At 43.3% G+C, this 17,768-nt stretch overlaps 1 protein-coding gene across 3 annotated transcripts in view; it reads right to left on the minus strand.

The window, feature by feature from the left end:
* Window positions 1–17,768, minus strand: part of LOC123766416 (uncharacterized) — an 83,333-nt gene that overhangs the window by 63,242 nt on the left and 2,323 nt on the right. For all 3 annotated transcript variants that reach the window (XM_045755505.2, XM_045755507.2, XM_045755509.2), the window contains exons 2-4: window positions 13,704–13,812; window positions 9,442–9,499; window positions 7,986–8,044 (exon numbers count right to left, since the gene is read on the minus strand). In XM_045755505.2, the coding sequence (XP_045611461.2) occupies window positions 7,986–8,008 (23 nt within the window). In that variant the 5' untranslated portion in view covers window positions 8,009–8,044; window positions 9,442–9,499; window positions 13,704–13,812. The remainder of the gene's footprint in view (window positions 1–7,985; window positions 8,045–9,441; window positions 9,500–13,703; window positions 13,813–17,768) is intronic.

Raw genomic sequence — 17,768 nt, forward strand, 5'->3', positions numbered from 1 at the left:
GGGTTCGAACACCGAGCAAGCAGCACCTGAAACCAATGCTGGGCCGGCCACCAAGGAGCCAGAAGGACAACTCTCCCCTGGTAAGTCTCCAAGCGAGCCAGGACTTTGAGTAACAGCTGGACTGGGAGAAAAATTTACAGGTAACCCCAACTCGTCCAGTCCTGCCTGAAAGTGTCGACCCCGATGGCCTCGCAGTCGGGGAAAGGGCTCCACATATACCGGGAGATGCCTCGACCAAGCCGACGTGAAGAGATCCACTTCTGGAGGCCTGAACATCTGGAAGAGCCAACTGAAAGAGTTGGCGTCGACCGTCCATTCCGTGGACAGGGGAATGAACTGTGACAGGCCGTGTGCCAAAACACTGGACACCCCAAATGTGAACTGCCAGGAGAGCCAAACCCTGAGAATTCAGAGTCACCCGAAGCGACCAGCCCCAAAAAGCCAAGGACCGCATGAAACCTCCCCCTCGGTTCATGCAACAAACCACCAATGAACAGTCAGAATGGAGCCGGATCGTCAATCCAGCCTGGTGAGCACTGGTCACAAAGCCCCAACCACGAGATGACATGTCCATGAACACATCAAGCGAGGGCTCGGGTAGGTGCCAAGGCACAGAACTCCGAAAAACCCAAAGAGGAAGCCAGTGACGCAAAAACCGATGCAAAGACCCTCAGAAGCCAAACCCAGCGAGAGAGGCGGATCTTATCCTTTGGTTCTGGTCCTCGAAGGAACCAGAAAAGCCACTGAAGCTACGCCCGACCTGGCGGGTAGATCATCATGGCAAAGTTCATGCTCCCGCACAAACTCCTCGAGCAACCGCCGCATGACATGGGAGCTGCATCTGACCTCGGGAACAGATGAAGGCGGGAACACAGGCGAAGCAGAGCTGCCAGAGGAAGAAACAAGGAAGCGACTGAGTATCCCACACAAGACCCAGCCAAGACCGAACCTGAGAGGGAACCAGATGGGACTTCCGCCAGTGCACCAGGAACCCGAACCCGGCGAGCTGGGAAAGAACCAAATCCCTGGCGAGCAGGGCACACGGACTGGCTGGGAGCCCAAACCAGCTAGTCGTCGAGGTAGGCCAGAACCCAAACACCTAACAGATGCAGGCGGGGTACCATGACCTGAGTAAGGCACATAACGCGAGGCACCAGATTCAAGCAACGAATGGAAGGCAACGAAAGCAGTAACCTTGACGCCCACAACAAAACCGAGCCAATCCCTGAACCTCGGATGAATCAGGATGTGCCAATATGCATCTGAGGTCCAGGGACACCACCAAAGCGCCCGGCTCCAACAAAAGACGAGCCTGGTACAGAGTAATTATCCGAAAGGAGGGGGCAACAAACCCACGGGTTCAGACGGGACACGTTCAGAATGAATTGGAGGTCTGCGCAGTCCCGTTTTGGGACCGGAAACAGGCAGGAAATCCAGCTGAGAGACGAGGTCGCTTCGGCCACGCCCAAGCGAACCTACTCCGAAATGACTCGACAGAGCACAGGAGAAGTGGCCAGCCCTGCCAGCCCCGAATCCCCCTGAAGGAGGAGGAGCCACCCAACACCACCACAGGCCACACGAAAAGACCCGAAAGGCCCACAAATTGTGAGATCAGGTGCGAGCAAACAAGAGCAGGGCACAGGGCCATCCTTGCGCCGACCAGGAAAAGACGGAACTGAAGGCTGCGCCTACCCCGAATCTGGCACCACTGGCCTACCACGACAAGAAGAACCCCAAGCCCTGGCACGACCCTTCCGGGAAGGCCCCCACGAGCCCCCCGGAGAACTAACAAGTCTGACATAGGACGGCAAATAGTTGAAGTTGCCTGCAGATACTGCACAACCACAGACTCTGCAAACAGCAATGGCCAAAAAGGGGAAGATAATCTAAGAGCCAGAGCCCAAGCAGATTCCAAGGAAGAAGCAAGCACCGCCTGCCGACACGCAAGTCGAGAAGCAAAAAACCGCGAAACTGCATCCCGCAGGAGTGTCGTGAACAGCTTCAACAATGCAGACGATGCACGCATCGCCCAGGGCAACGCACCAAATCTAGAGGCGGCCCCAAGCTCCTCCACATCCAACTCAAGCCAATCCGAGGACAGCTCGAGGAGGGAAAAGAAAAGCAGGGCCGAAGCCAGCAGGCCACATGCTCGCAAATCCTCTGCAACCAAGGCAGCTGAAAGGGAAGGAACCTGCACATGAAGCTGCATTACACCAAAAGAAAAAACATGAAGCTGCATCACATGCCCGAACAAACATGCATTTAGATGCTCAAATTCGCCCCCCAGGGAAACCTGCAACGCGTCTTGAGCCTCTCTCCACTCAAGCGCGCGGGACCAACAGAATGCGTGCCAAGCCTCCAACAAGAGCGGGCAGTCTGCAAACAAGTACAACTCCGGAACTGCATGACAAACCTGGTACGGACACGAAGATCCATACATGAAGGAACGCAGATCCATCACGAAAGCATAATCCGGGTCGTGCAGGAGGTAAGCTGCAAGGGCTTCCCGCATAACTTGTGATGAGACGCGGGAAGCTGAAAACTTCCAGGAGGACGGGACCAAAGACCCCACGAGATCACGGAACCGAATCCAGGGAGGAGTAAGCCAAATCCAATTCGTGCGCGGAGGGAGCGAAAGATAACCCCTCTCCTTGTAACCCGAGGCCCCGCTCCGAGGGTACAAAAACCCAGGCAGGGTCCAACGGGGCCTAAAGTTCCCAAGTCAACCCCTCCCCCACCCTGGGAACATCACCCCCGAGGGCCTGGAGCCGAGCCGTCCTCCAAACCCCCCACCCCCTCCCGCCTCTAAAGGAAAGGCAGGAGCAGCCAAAAAAGCAGGAACGAAAGGGGCCCACTGGTCAGACTTAGAAGCTCCGGCTGGAGGACTAGGCTCGAATGCCTCCGCCGCTACCCCAGAATGGGACTCCCCGAGACCACCCAAGTCTCAACACCAACTGAACCCTGTCCCGACTCCGAAACCCTCAAACGTTACGGAGCCGGAAGCAAAGGGGAGGGGGAAACCGGATGAACCACCGAATGGGAAGGACATGAAGGAGACTGAACCAAAGTCGAAGCGACTCCCACCCCCAAGTTCGAGTCTCTAACCAAAACAGGGCATTCTCAGGGCATCTGGGGAAGCAACAAACCTATTGTGTTGCAGCAACCTAAACCCAGCATGCAATGCCACTGCTGCCTGCACCTTCATATGTAATTACCCAAGTGTAGTTACAGGATGAGAGCTACTCTCATGGTGTCCCGTCTTCCCAGCACTCTGTCATACAACGCTTTGAAACTACTGACGGTCTTGGCCTCCACCTCCTTCTCACCTAACTTGTTCCAACCGTCTACCACTCTGTTTGCGAAAGTGAATTTTCTTATATTTCTTCGGCATCTGTGTTTAGCTAGTTTAAATCTATGACCTCTTGTTCTTAAAGTTCCAGGTCTCAGGAAATCTTCCCTATCGATTTTATCAATTCCTGTTACTATTTTGTATGTAGTGATCATATCACCTCTTTCTTCTGTCTTCTAGTTTTGGCATATTTAATGCCTCTAACCTCTCCTCGTAGCTCTTGCCCTTCAGTTCTGGGAGCCACTTAGTAGCATGTCTTTGCACCTTTTCCAGTTTGTTGATGTGCTTCTTAAGATATGGGCACCACACAACCGCTGCATATTCTAGCTTTGGCCTAACAAAAGTCATGAACAATTTCTTTAGTATATCGCCATCCATGTATTTAAAAGCAATTCTGAAGTTAGAAAGCATGGCATAGGCTCCTCGCACAACATTCTTTATGTGGTCCTCAGGTGATAATTTTCTATCTAGAACCACCCCTAGATCTCTTTATCAGAATTCTTTAATGTTCAGTAGCTTGGGTGAACTGAAGCATGTACAAAGAACAAACATCTCATGACTCCAGATCAAAAGAATCACCAACCTGACAGGAAGCATGGGGGAGGAACAACTGGTGCTTGTCACCCTGAGACAAGGGGACAAAGACACCATCAACCTCACACGAAACGAGAGGGGACTCAAGGGTCACATCCATCGAACTATGGAGCCCCCACGGGGTTTCCCAGGGCCCATAGCCTTGGTATCACGCTAAGGGAAGCCCAGGCAGGGTACTGCGAACCGGTGTGCCCAAAACAAGCAAGCAAACTTCTAAAAACTGAACCCCCAGGACGTGTACAATCTCGGGGGTCTAGCAGGGGGTACCACCAATATCACAGATACAGGGGTACCTCGGTTTAAGAGTTTAATCTATTCCTGGAGACGGCTCTTAACCCGAAAACTCATAAACCACAGCTAATTTCCCCATAATAAATAATGGGAAATGAATTAATCCATTCCTGACTACCCAAAAACCTCACTTCAAACTAAATTATATACCTAATTCATATAAATCTACACTACAAAAGTATGTTCAAGTTATTACTTACCCTTGCTGATAACTGCTGTTGGTGTATGGAAGATGGTGAGGAGGGGGGAGGAGGAGAGAGGTTACCGTTTGGGAGGGAAGTCCCCTTCCATTATAACATCAGGCAGTGAGGACCTCTCTGGGATGCAATCTCTTGGCATGTTTTGCCTGCATACCACTAGGTCCTGGTTGTGGCTCACTGCTCAATTTTCTCACAACAAAACGATCCATTGAAGATTGTTTTTCCCTTCTTCGCAAGATGTGTCTGTACCGAGGCATCACATTGTCATTGAAAAGATTAATGCAACGGCTTACTACAGCTTTCTCTGGGCGAGTTGTTTCAATAAAAGTTTGCATCTCTTCCCACATTTAAAACCACTTCCTAATGGTTGCAGAAGGGAATTTCTCTTCTGCCTCATCCTCCTCCATTGGAGAATTATCCTCAGCTGCCTCCTCTTGCTGTTCCTTTTGAAGGGCTTGGAGTTCTTCAGTGGTCAGTTCTTCGTAGTGTTCTTCCACCAACTCCTCCACATCAGCACCAACCAATTCCAAGCCCATTTTCTGGCCCAGAGTAACAATTTTCTCAACAATAGGCACTTCATTTACAGACTCAAACCCCTCAAAGTCTAGTTCTGGCACACATTCTGGCCACAATTTTCTCCAGCCAGAGATCAGGGTTCTTTGAGTCACTTCTTGCCAGGCTTTGTCAACGAGTTTTAAACACTACAAATGTTAAAATGGTGTTTCCAGAACTCGCTGAGGGTGAGGTTTGTGGCTTCAGTCACTTCAAAACATTTCCAGAAAAGTGCCCTTTCATAAAGTTTCTTAAAATTCGCTATGATTTTCTGGTCCATAGGCTGAATCAGAGGAGCGGTGTTAGGAGCAAGGAACTTTACTGTGAGAAAATTACTGTATTTGTTCAACAATTCATCTTCCAAGCCTGGAGGATGAGCAGGAGCATTGTCGAGAAGAAGCAGGACCTTGAGTGGCAAATTTTTCTCCTGCAGATATTTTTGTATGGCAGGGCACACCACTTCATTCACCCACTCCGTAAAAAAAATCGTAGTCACCCATGCCTTATTATTAGCCCTCCACATCACACACATTTGGTTTTTCTGCACTTTATACAGTTTGAAAACTCTTGGATTTTCAGAATAATACACAAGCAAGGGTTTAATTTTCGCATCGCCACTCGCATTTCCACACAGCACAAGCATAAACCTATCTTTCATAGGCTTGTGTCCGGGCAATGATTTTTCCTCCTTGGTAATGTATGTCCTCTTAGGCAATCTTTTCCAGAAAAGTCCTGTTTCATCACAATTAAACACTTGTTGTGGTAGGTATCCCTCAGCCTCTGCAAACTCTTTAAATTCTTCAATAAATCTTTCAGCCGCTGGTTTGTCTGAGCTGGCAGCCTCCCCATGCCTCACACTATGAATAAAACTCTTTTAAATTTGTCAAACCATCCCCTGCTTGCCTTACAGTCTATCGCATCTGCACTCGTTCCAGGGGTTTTCTTTACATGGTCTTCGTGCAATACCCTGGCTTTCTAACAAATGATGGCCTCTGAAACACTTACCTGCTAACTCCTTGTTATGTATCCAAATTAATAACTTTTCCTCTTCCTCAAGTATTTGTGGTCTTTGTTTCATGATTGTTGATATGCCTTTTGCACTTTAGCACTCAATGTCTTTTTTCTTGGCAAGTATAGTGCATATCGTTGATGTGGATTTGTTGTACTGCCTACAAAGTTCAACAACACGTGCACTATTTTCATGCTTCCAAATGAGCTCTTGTTTTTCCTCTATTGTCATCTTCACATGCGATTTCTTGCCTTGAACCTTACCACTGGCTTTCTTGGGACCCACTGCGAGATATATAATAACTTAAGCTCAAATGGCCAAATATCCAACAAAACACTGTAAATCCTTGTGAAGAATTCAGGCTGGATTGTCACTGGGCGCGAGGCACTGGTAAACTGAGGGGCTATCGCCGTGCCACCACGCGCTAGATCGGCCCATATGCATATCAACACGCTCGTTACCCGATGCAACGCTCATATTCCAATGCAAATTTTCCGAGCAAATCCTGCTTGTAACCCGAAAAACTCGTAACCAGGGGTTCCACTCTACATCTATATAAAGACCCCCCCCAAGTACAGAAAGGAGGCAACCAACCAAAGGCAGACCCCCTTACCAGGCAGGAAAACAAAAACAAAAGAAAAAAAACCTGCAAGAGGACAATGCACCCAGGCGGAACACAGTCGGCCGCTATAATAGGTGATAACTAGCTGTGCAGTACCCCACACCCCTAACAGAGACGAAAACTACCTCCTACCCAGAGGTAAACAAGAACAAAAAAACCCAGACGACTCCAAGGATGGCCAAGTACCGAGAAGTAAAAGACATAGCGGAGGTCGGCCCCAAGGTGACATGTGGAAGGTGGCCCTATGCCCCAAGGGCAATACTTACTGGGCCCCTAGGTACGGAAAACCTAGGCGCATGCAGCCAGAGTACCGTAGAACATTATTCCTGGCTCACACACCAAATGTAGACACAGACCACACCACAAGGCACAGTAAATATAATCAAAACAGAAGCCAGGGGCACATGACCTGCCAGTATTACATCAGCCAAGAACCATAGGTTGGATTGCCAGCATGAGGGTCTGGGGCTCCCTCTTTCCCCTCAAGTGGAGAGGGGGAGGGTTGTGCAGACAGTGGCGCAGGAACATGACGACGTCATGCTCGTTTGCTAATTTTTGTTTTGGGAGTTTTGACCATTCGTTTTGGCTTTCGGTAGCAATATTTTCACCAGAATAGGGGTTTACTTTGGGGTGCCTATCTTTCTGAGTGCCAGACCCCAGTCGATGGCAAAGAATGCTCCCAACCACACGGGGGTTTCTATAGGCCATTGCCCCCTCGTGCTTCTCTAAGGGGACAAGGTTCTGGCTCGTGGTTCCCAGTAGGCAAGAACTCCATGCACTTTGATGCCAGAAAGCTAATAGTTACATATCAGCCTGGATAGCTCCGGGAAGCCGACGAGGCTTCCCCCAGAAAGGGATGGTAGGAGAAATATTCATGCGTCAATAATATATGTACAGTATATTTATTTAATATTGACTTTTTTTGCTGATAAAAGAAAGTAAACAAAAAGTCTTTGCCTAGTTGGCAAATCATACTTTGCCTAATAGGTCATGTATTGTAGTATGATTATGTATAGCATATGTATGTAATTATGGTACTGTACTGTATGCATACATATGGCTGACTTTTATATTAATAGCTTTCCATTTATTCAATTCCCCCATAAAGTTATATACATTCCTTTCCCAAGAATAAACTATATATACAAGAGAAATATATATGATAGTGCATGCATACCATGTAGGTACAGTATTTGTTTGGCAAAATACAAAAATACTACAGTCAGAAAAATTTGAGTAATAATTATAATAACCTTTGTACACATTTCTCTACTTCAGTTAAAATAGTAGTGTCTGAGTAAAGATTTTCTTTATACTAAATTAATTTACTCGAGGCAATTGACACTTAGTTTAGTTAGGTCTTCTTACCTTCTCCTGCAATTCATGTTCATCGTGAAAGATCTTGTCCATCATATAAGCATGTCTTTCTGCGAATAAATTCAGAGGATAAAAATCTAATTTAAATCTTAACAGAGAGCAATGAATGCAAGCCCAGGTGTAATTATATGGGTATACCTGCATTTGTAGACATGCACAACATACTGTGATACAAGTTACTACCCTAAAAATCATTTAGTTTAAAATTACTTTCAAGATTAGATTAATGCTTACCAAAAGGTTTCAAACTATGAATGTGTTAAACACAGATCAAGTGTTGAATATAATGAAATGCTTAATTCTGGTACGACCAAGCCTTGGCTAAATGTACTAGGCCTCTCAGAGGCCTAGTACATTTTTTTGCCAATAGGAAACCAGGACCAGAATCTGGCTCACTCTACCTGGGAATTAATGGCCCAGTCTCTGACCAGGCCTCCTAGATGGAGGTCTGATCAACCAGACTGTTTGATGCAGCTGCTCATAGTCTGACATATCAATCACAGTCAAGCTGATCAGATATCCTTTGGAGGTGATTATCAAGTTCTCTTTTAAACATTGTGAGAGGTCTATAAGACAAAGGGAAACCGAGGATAAGAGATACTTAAAATGGAAAACCCACCAAAAAAGATAAGTACAGTATAACAAAATATGCAACTACTAACACCGCAAGGAGAATGGAAACAGATGGCGAATCATCTCATAATGAATGTTGTCTGCACCTACTGCTGTAGAACTACATAGGGTCAGGGCAGATTGGGGTTCTGATAGAGAGAAGGGGTCATTATAGGGAAGCTGGGGATGGGTGCAAAAGTCTAAAGGACGAGACTCAATAAAGAGCTTATGAGCAAGAAAATTACGAGGAAGATGAGAACTAGAGCCAACTGGTTTCATTTTTAACTATACAGTCATCTGTTTTCATTCACCTATCTTTCTAGGTGCTTTTCCTAGGTGATGGCAAAGATTTACATTTTACATTTATTTAACCTTATTTATTTAACCAAGATTTAACCTTTACATTTAAAGTGATCATAGGCCAGTGCTCCCTGCGCCTCTATATGGGAGCCAGGTTCTGGCTCTTGGTGCCCGGTAGGCAAATAAAACGTTGCGACTGATGGCATCAAGTAGTAAGGCACTGATCAGTGTATGGCGGCTTCAGGGAGCCAATGGGGTTCCCCACAGAAAATTACACAACTTAAAAGCTGATTTTAAATGCCCTAATACAGTGCAGTATATTCAATTGCAACTTTTACAACTAGATATAATTTTATGGCATTTAGGCCAAAGCTATACTATGTAGTCATTGACTTGGGCAATCTATAAAGGAACATCGTGATCTCCTGTACCAGCATATATCACAATAAAAAACATGAAAATTTTAAAGTAAAATACCCTCTCATATTTCCTATCCCCTACCTAAACTAAATAATTAAAGAAAACTGCAGAATACCTTGACTAATTGATTCCAAAAGTCATCCCCCTCTCAGCCTGGTCTCTAGCCATGCTTCCTGGAAATAGGTAAAGAAAGTAGATAGAGACAAGGCTTCTTCAATTCACGTGACAGAATTGAAACTTTTAAGGGGCCAGGAGACTGATTTCTCAACCTTCCTCAAACACAAATTTTTTGTACATAATCTACATGGTAAATGCTCCAACTCATAATAATGGTTCAATATCATAACATGAACAGAAAAAAAAAATTTAAAAATTGAAAATTTCACAATTTCAAATTAAGCTAATAAATTTAATATTTCAGCAATTTTTATTTTATTCATTATGGGCTCAGAATGGCATATAACATTCATTTTCCTTAATTTAAAATGGTGTTTGAGAGAATAGTTATAGTAAAAATAAAAAAGTTACTTTGGCCTTCAAAATATGCACAAAATTTAGATGCAAAATTTTATAACTCCCAAAGTTATAAATAAGGATAATAAGTATACTTATTATCCTTATTAGTATATTATAAATAAGGATAAGTATACTTATTATCCTTATTTATATAGTTAATAAGAATAATAAGTATACTTTAAATAAATGATAAAGCCCGCATCTGGTCCGCATTCTTCAATACAACCCAAAGAGACAAAGAATAGTTTGAAATCTGTAAATTTCTCGTCAAAAAATGAAGAAGTAGTAGTCACAATTTCTGCCACCTGTAAATGATTAACTTTTTCACCAATTTTGTTCACCCTTCACATACATAGTGACAGGTATGCATTCTCCAAGATATAGAAGCTACAACAAAATCACATTATAAACAAAGGAGAAAAAAAAATTGTTAGACATTGGTGAATTGGTGAAGCTAACATATTGGAATTGGCCAATGTATTTATATACTATATATAACAAAATACAGCATAACAACATACTTATGCATTATTATTTGTGTTATTATGTATTACTCAGTAATGCTGAAGACACACCAGCTGCATATCAACTTTGTGAACCCTCCTTACTACTATTCTTCTTTGTGTGTTTGACAGGGGCTTGCATCTCTATCACTGCAATATCCTTCAGTTCCAGTTAATAGGAGCTGTTCTCCTTGTAATCAGAACTTTTTTTTTCAAATATTCATATAAAATCCATTTCTTAACATACTGGGATGAAATATTTGCAATGCTGTTGCCAAATAATTGGAGATTTGTATAACATTTTAAAGTCATTTTCCTTAAATTCAATATTTTTGGGTCTCCCGGCCCCATAAACAGGCCCAAACGAGCTCTGCAAACAAATTGTTCATTACATTACTGTAATGTAAATGATAATACAGTACCTGAAACCTTAACACTGAATCAACATTATGTATATAAATAAATTATCATCTATTGAAATTTACCGATTTTTTTATATATTTTGAATGATATAGTTATGCAACACTGGGCAACAAAAATCATTCCAAAGCCAAGTCAACTCTACTACTAGGAATGGTTAAGGGCCACAGGGCTAACACCACTGCAAACCAGGCATTACATGGCAGATCTCATTGAAACAAAATACTGAACAATTTTGAGGATGTTGATACTGACCATTTCCAGAAAAGGTCAGATGTAAAACAAGGAACAATGGTTTCAAGCTCAACAAGCCACAATGTGGGACTGAAAACAGGAGATGCCTTTTCACTCACTGGGTTATAAATTCATGGAACTGCCTACCCGCCAAAACTGTAAATGCCAAAACTGTTTAATTTTAAAATTCAACTGGAAAAAATCCTCAGGGCAAGGGGGGGGGGGGGAACCTTTGACAAGCCGCCAGCTTCCTGTCCATGTCGGGACCACTAGAGCATTAGTGGCCCCCTCAGGTAAATTATTATCCACCAGGGTATGATGGGGACGGTGTGTGCCATTTGCACTACAACTCTCAGAATTTTGTCAATGTAGACATAGTCTTACAAGTGTAATTACCCAAGTGTAGTTACAGGATGAGAGCTACGCTCATGGTGTCCCGTCTAGCCAGCACACTCATATAATCCTTTGAAACTACTGACGGTTTTGGCCTCCACCACCTTCTCACTTGTTCGAACCGTCAACCACTCTGTTTGCGAAAGTGAATTTTCTTATATTTCTTCGGCATCTTTGTTTAGTTAGTTTCAATCTATGAGTTCAAGTTCCAGGTCTCAGGAAATCTTCCCTATCGATTTTATCAATTCCTGTTACTATTTTGTACGTAATGACCATATCACCTCTTTCTTCTGTCTTCTAGTCTTGGCATATTTAATGCTTCTAACCTCTCCTTGTAGCTCTTGCCCTTCAGTTCTGGGAGCCACTTGGTAGCATGTCTTTGCACCTTTTCCAGTTTGTTGATGTGCTTCTTAAGATATGGGCACCACACAAACTCTGCATATTCTAGCTTTGGCCTAACAAAAGTCGTGAACAATTTCTTTAGTATTTCGTCATCCATATATTTAAAAGCAATTCTGAAGTTAGAAGGTGTGGCATAGGCTCCTTGCACAACGTTCTTTATGAGGTCCTCCGGTGATAGTTTTCTATCTAGAACCACCTCTAGAACTCTTTCTTTATCATAATTCTTTAAAGATTTCTAACATAATTTATAGGTTGTGTGGGGTCTATGTTCTATTCCACATTTCATAACATGGCATTTATTCACATTAATGATTTTGTTGCTTTGTCTTTATGTACCATTTCACAAGCTTTCCTGTCCCTGACATTTTGTAGAAAAAAGAATTCTCTTCTTCATTTCTATCTCCATTTAGACGTTTCGCTTCAATGAGGTTCATTTTCAGCTTTTCTCTGTCCTCCTTTGAGAGGTCTTGTCTTATTGACCAAAGTTTGCCATCTTCGTCACATTGCAATTTTCTGGCATTCCAAAGCACTTCTGTCATATGCTTCACTCCATTAAACGTCACCCTTAAGGGGCAGTTCTTGTCATTTTCCTATCCTCCTAAAATCACCGACATGCTCCTTTGAATTTAGGCTTTCTCTTAATCCTACTATTTTTTCTATGATTTTCATCTCTTCTGCTGCTCTGTCTACCCTAGAGGAAATTTCCTTCTCTAAATATCCAAAAATTATTATGGACATACTTCTATCTGCAGTGTTTTGTACCAGTTTACTGTTGGTAACCAGGTCTTTCCTAATTGCTTGCCTAAGATCCGCTTCTTGTTTGTCATTTCTGGTTTTGACTTCCAAGCACACTTCCTTAATCGTCTCTTTCTCTTTTAAAACTTGGGCATGTGTGTCTTATTTCTTCTTTATACTTCTCCAGTTCTTTATAGCCTCCTCTAATGCAAGCTCGAATCCTGGTCGGAACATAGTTCTTAGTGAGTACTTAATGGTTATAATACAAAATGTTTCTCAAGTACAATGCATGACTTCCAGTTATATTGTCTATTTTCTGCGGGAGGTTCCATGCTCTACTTGGTATATGAGTAATGCATCTTGCAGACTCAAACATGTAAAGTATACATGAATACTATTTTCACCTATTTCACTGTCAGGTTTTCAGTTATCCTTTATAGTGTCTTAGTTTAATAATGTAATTTCATAAATTTTTTTGCCATAGACCATCAAGTGACCCTCAGGAACATTCTTGTAACCCCCTATTTGGGTCATGGTCCACATTTTGAAAACCCAGTGGTCTAAAGAAACTACAGTGCAACAAATAAAGCATACAATATTACTTGAATGTACAGTAATTAATATCAAACAATTATATGACAACAGAAAGCAGTATGTATTTACTATTTGTGCCTGCAGAATCAATCTATTCGCACTTGGACTCCTCCTTTCTAACCGATATATTTTTTCCTGGTATATACTGTACAGTACCCTGAGGTTACTTCGAGATGATTTCGGGGCTTAGCGTCTCCGCAGTCCAGTTGTCGACCAGGCCTCCTCGTTGCTGGACTGGTCAACCAGGATGTGGCTGCTCGCAGCCTGATGTACGAGTCACAGCCTGGTTGATCAGGTATCCTCTGGACGTGCTATACAGTGTAGTGTAGTACTGTATATAGGGGTGTAGCATATATATACAGTACTACATATACTGTGCAGTATTTCTCTAACACACACACATCCCCAGGAAGCAGCCCGTAGCAGCTAACTTCCAGGTACCTATTTACTGCTAGGTAAACCGGAGCATCAGGTGAAAGAAATTGCCCATTTGTTTTTGCCTCGGCCAGGAAAGTATGTGAGGTCTTAACATAATTTTTCAAGGCAAATACAAGCACCAATCTGAAATGTAGCAACTTACCTTATTGTACCAATTAGGGATGATCAGTGCAACAATGACTGAGCTAGCTACACCACCAAAATTGGAGAATGTTACAGTTGCTACTATTGCCAACCAGAACATGATGAACCTGTTGAGTGAAGAATAATGATAATTTCTTGATTGTAGTGAAAGTCAGGCAGTAATTTGGTGCTGTATACAGTACAGCATTTTTAATAGCATAAATTTTAATATTGAATAAAATATTAAAATGCTTAAATTATATGTAAAGTTCTATGGTAAATAAGTAATGGTAATAAACTTTAAATTGTGCATGGTCAAAGGAAATTTATAAATTGAATATTTAACAAGTGGAAACAAGCATTTTGATAACCCTAAAACATATCATCCATCTCAAAATGACCGAAAATCTCACTTTTTTATTTACAATTTTTTTATGTTACATTTTTTGGAAACAAAGTGTGGAAATAGCTTATCAGGGGACCAACTAAAGGATCATAGGACCTTCCAGAGATCATTTTGGGTAACTACCAATCATTCAAAATTATAACTGCTCTGTTTGTTAATATTTTCACTACATTTTGTATATTTCATTTCTTTTACAGTGAATAGGTATACAGTATCATGTGCACAAATTTCCACATTTTTAATTTTTATATTGAAAAATAAATACTGTAGTGTACAAAATTTTGAAACGCATGATTTATGTTGAAACTTAAACATTTGTATATTTAGCACAGTCGTGCATAATTTATTATGAACACATTTTTGTTTTGCATCTATAAAAATGAACCTTCATTTAGAAACACTGACACCAAATTTAAAGTTGCAACCCAAAAACTACCAGAAAAAAATAGTGTTGAATGTAATGAAACGCCATTTTCTGAGTGAGACCCAAAGGCTCCCCGGAGCTTACTAGGCTGATATGCTAATGTCAGACTTTGGCATCAGTCGTGTATGGAGTCCTGTGGGCCTACCGGGGACCACGAGCCAGAACCTGGCCCCCTCAGATGAGGCAAGGGGAGCAATGGCCTATAGAAACCCCCGTGTGGTTGGAAGCATTCTATGTCTGCCATCGACCAGGTCAGGCACCCAGAAATGTAGGCATCACAAAACAGCTATTCTAGTGAAAACATTGCTACCAAAAAATATTGCAAAATATTGCAATAGCAAAATATTGCTACCAAGTACTGCCCAATAAGGACAGTACTTAGAGGGCCCCTAGGGACGATAACCCTAAGCGCATGCAGCCCAAGTACTGTAGAATAACTCCTGGCTCTCGCACCCCTAAAAGACAGCCATCACACTAAGCACAGTGCTGAAAACGCTGGAGCCAAGCACTCTACCTCTGCCTCTAGCATCAGCCTGAGAACTATAGGGTGGATAGCTAGCGTGAGGGGTCTGGGGCTTTCCCTCTGTTACGGCCCTCTCGGGACGCAACTGGGTCCTTACTCTGATGTTGTTAGAGGAAGATATATATATCCGTTCCCAAGCCAGTAGTGGCTATCAAGGGATGTGATCCGTGACGCAAGTAACTTAAAGGGAGTAGGGAAAGAAAGTTAAGAACTTAATATTATAATTATCACCATCACCAATTAAATATATAAAATCAAAGAGTGCACAGGGGGAGGGGTATTAACACTATACAAGGGGATTATTCACAATATAGTCTTCTGCTGAAGACTCTGGATCCAGAAGCTAGGTGCCGAGTCCTCGGTGCTTTCTTCGTGGCCTCACAACGTGTCCTCTGGGAATGCCGAGCCTACCCTGGCCACAGGTCAGCCAAAACACAGGTCCACTGGGGGCACTGCCGTGGAGGCCGTCAACCACAAATCCAGCCGGTCTGCTGGCAGGTTCCGGACCCGCAACGCTGGTCAGGCCACTCCACGGACGATATTAGGGTAAACGCCCTAGACAGGAGTCTCGTGTGATATCACAAATCACCCTCCTGTCCTCAATACCCCAGTGGATAATCGTCTCCAACAGTCGGTCCCGGGTAATCCTTTTACTGCCACTTCACTGGCAGGCTAACACACCACAGTGTTCTTCCGGGGGGACGACTTCACAACGGCTGCAACAAGGTACAAGGTATGGAGACTGGCTGCCTCGGGTAGACTGACTCAACTCCCATCACAGCAGTCCCAGGTCGACTCTGTAAGCAGACACGTCATCAATAACTGGGACACTAAAACACCTCACTTACAGGCTCAGACACAAACGCCCGACACATCCACTTTATAGATGGCGTTGTAGTCTGAGCTCCACCTCACCAGAGGCCAGCAGCGGCGGTGTGGAGCGCTGAACAGGACTGGAAACTGGCCCTTGTGGCCGGTATTCGCCGTCCTCACCTGGTGTCGTCGTCCGTTTGGCGGGGGTTTCGGGAGCTGACCCACAGATGGCGCTGTGGTCACTGCTCCGTGCTCGGACGCTGGATCCGGGTTCGTAATACCCTCCCCCCCCTCCTGGGGAGGGGGGAACTGCACAGACAGCGGCGCGGCGACGTGTGATGTCTTGATCGTTTGCTCGTCTCTTTTAGGGGAGTTTTATCCACTTGTTTGACTTTTGGTAGCAATATTTTCACCAGAATAGGGGTTTGTTTTCGGATGCTTACCTTTCTGGGTGCCTGACCCAGTCGATGGCAGACATAGAATGCTTCCAGCTACACGGGGGTTTCTATAAGCCATTGCTCCCCTAGCCTCATCTGAGGGGGCCAGGTTCTGGCTCGTGGTTCCCGGTAGGCCCATAGAACGCCATACACGCCATTGACTGATGCCAAAGTCTGACATTAGCATATCAGCCTAGTAAGCTCCGGGGAGCCGAAGGGGCTCCCCCCCAGAAAACAAAAAGAATGTGATGCCAGAGCAATGGCATCACTGACCAAGACCATCAGATGCTCAGAGCAGTCCCTGAGGCGCAGTGGTAAAACACTCGCCCAGTGCTTCGCGAGCGCTTTGGCCTGGGTTCGCATCCTAGCCGGGGAGGGTTGGCTAGATGTCCATCCTTAACTATAGCCTCTGTTCACCCAGCAGTGAATGGATATCTGATTGTTAAACAATTTGGCGGATCGTATTATGGGAAAAAGTAGGATTAAGAACCTGCTCGCAACGCTATGGGTGCTAGTGCTTAATAAGAATGTTTGAACTCTCGTACAGTACAGTATATATAAATAAAAATATATAAATAAATTTACAGTCGTATATGCACCATTGGTGTGGAATGTCAGTCTTAACCACTGTGCTGCGCCAACTGAGAAATCTCGTTCTGAGAGTTGTACTATTTTTTTTTAATTAGGCCATATTTTAATGTTTCTTAATGCTTTCATCACTGTTTTGAAATGAAAATAGTTGAGTTTGGAAACATTTTGACATTACCTTAACATTTATAAAAACAAAAATATGTCCTTAACAATTGCACTAAAAAGTTTTTGCTAAAAACAGGTGTGTAGTGCAGGGGTTAATAAATGAGGATATATTACTTATGGAAAAATTTTCATTAAAACAGGACTTTTAAGTAAGCTGCAACAATGAGAAGTACAGTAATGGGTAAAGCATGCCAAAGGTGAACAATAATTTTAGGTAACTTTTAATGACAGTTGAAAGTACAGTAAAGTGGTCATTAAAGGTGAACAGTAACATAGGGGAAATCTGGTGAAATTGAAAGTAACACAAATGGTCATTGCTTTAACACAGTAAAAAATGAAGTGCGAGAATTTGTAACCATCACATGCCATAGGGAAGTAATGGGAAATTAACTAAAACTGCATAGGGGCCCCACAAAGTGGACCTGGCATGAACCTTTACCAGATGGCTGTTACAAACCCTAATAATGCATGCAACATTCTTACTAGGAAAAATAAATGCTTTATCTTTACTAGGATAAATAAATGCTTTATCTTTACTAGGATAAATAAATGCTTTATCTTTACTAGGATAAATGCTTTATCCTTACTAAGATAAATAAATGCTTAAAAATGTGGAAAGCTTCATTGTTATGCACCAAATACAGTGGCACCTCGACTTACGATTGCCCCTACTTACGATAATTTCGAGTTACGATGTAAATTTCATCGAAAAATGCGACTCGACA

Source organism: Procambarus clarkii, chromosome 62, assembly GCF_040958095.1.
Source record: "Procambarus clarkii isolate CNS0578487 chromosome 62, FALCON_Pclarkii_2.0, whole genome shotgun sequence".
NCBI lineage: Eukaryota > Metazoa > Arthropoda > Malacostraca > Decapoda > Cambaridae > Procambarus > Procambarus clarkii.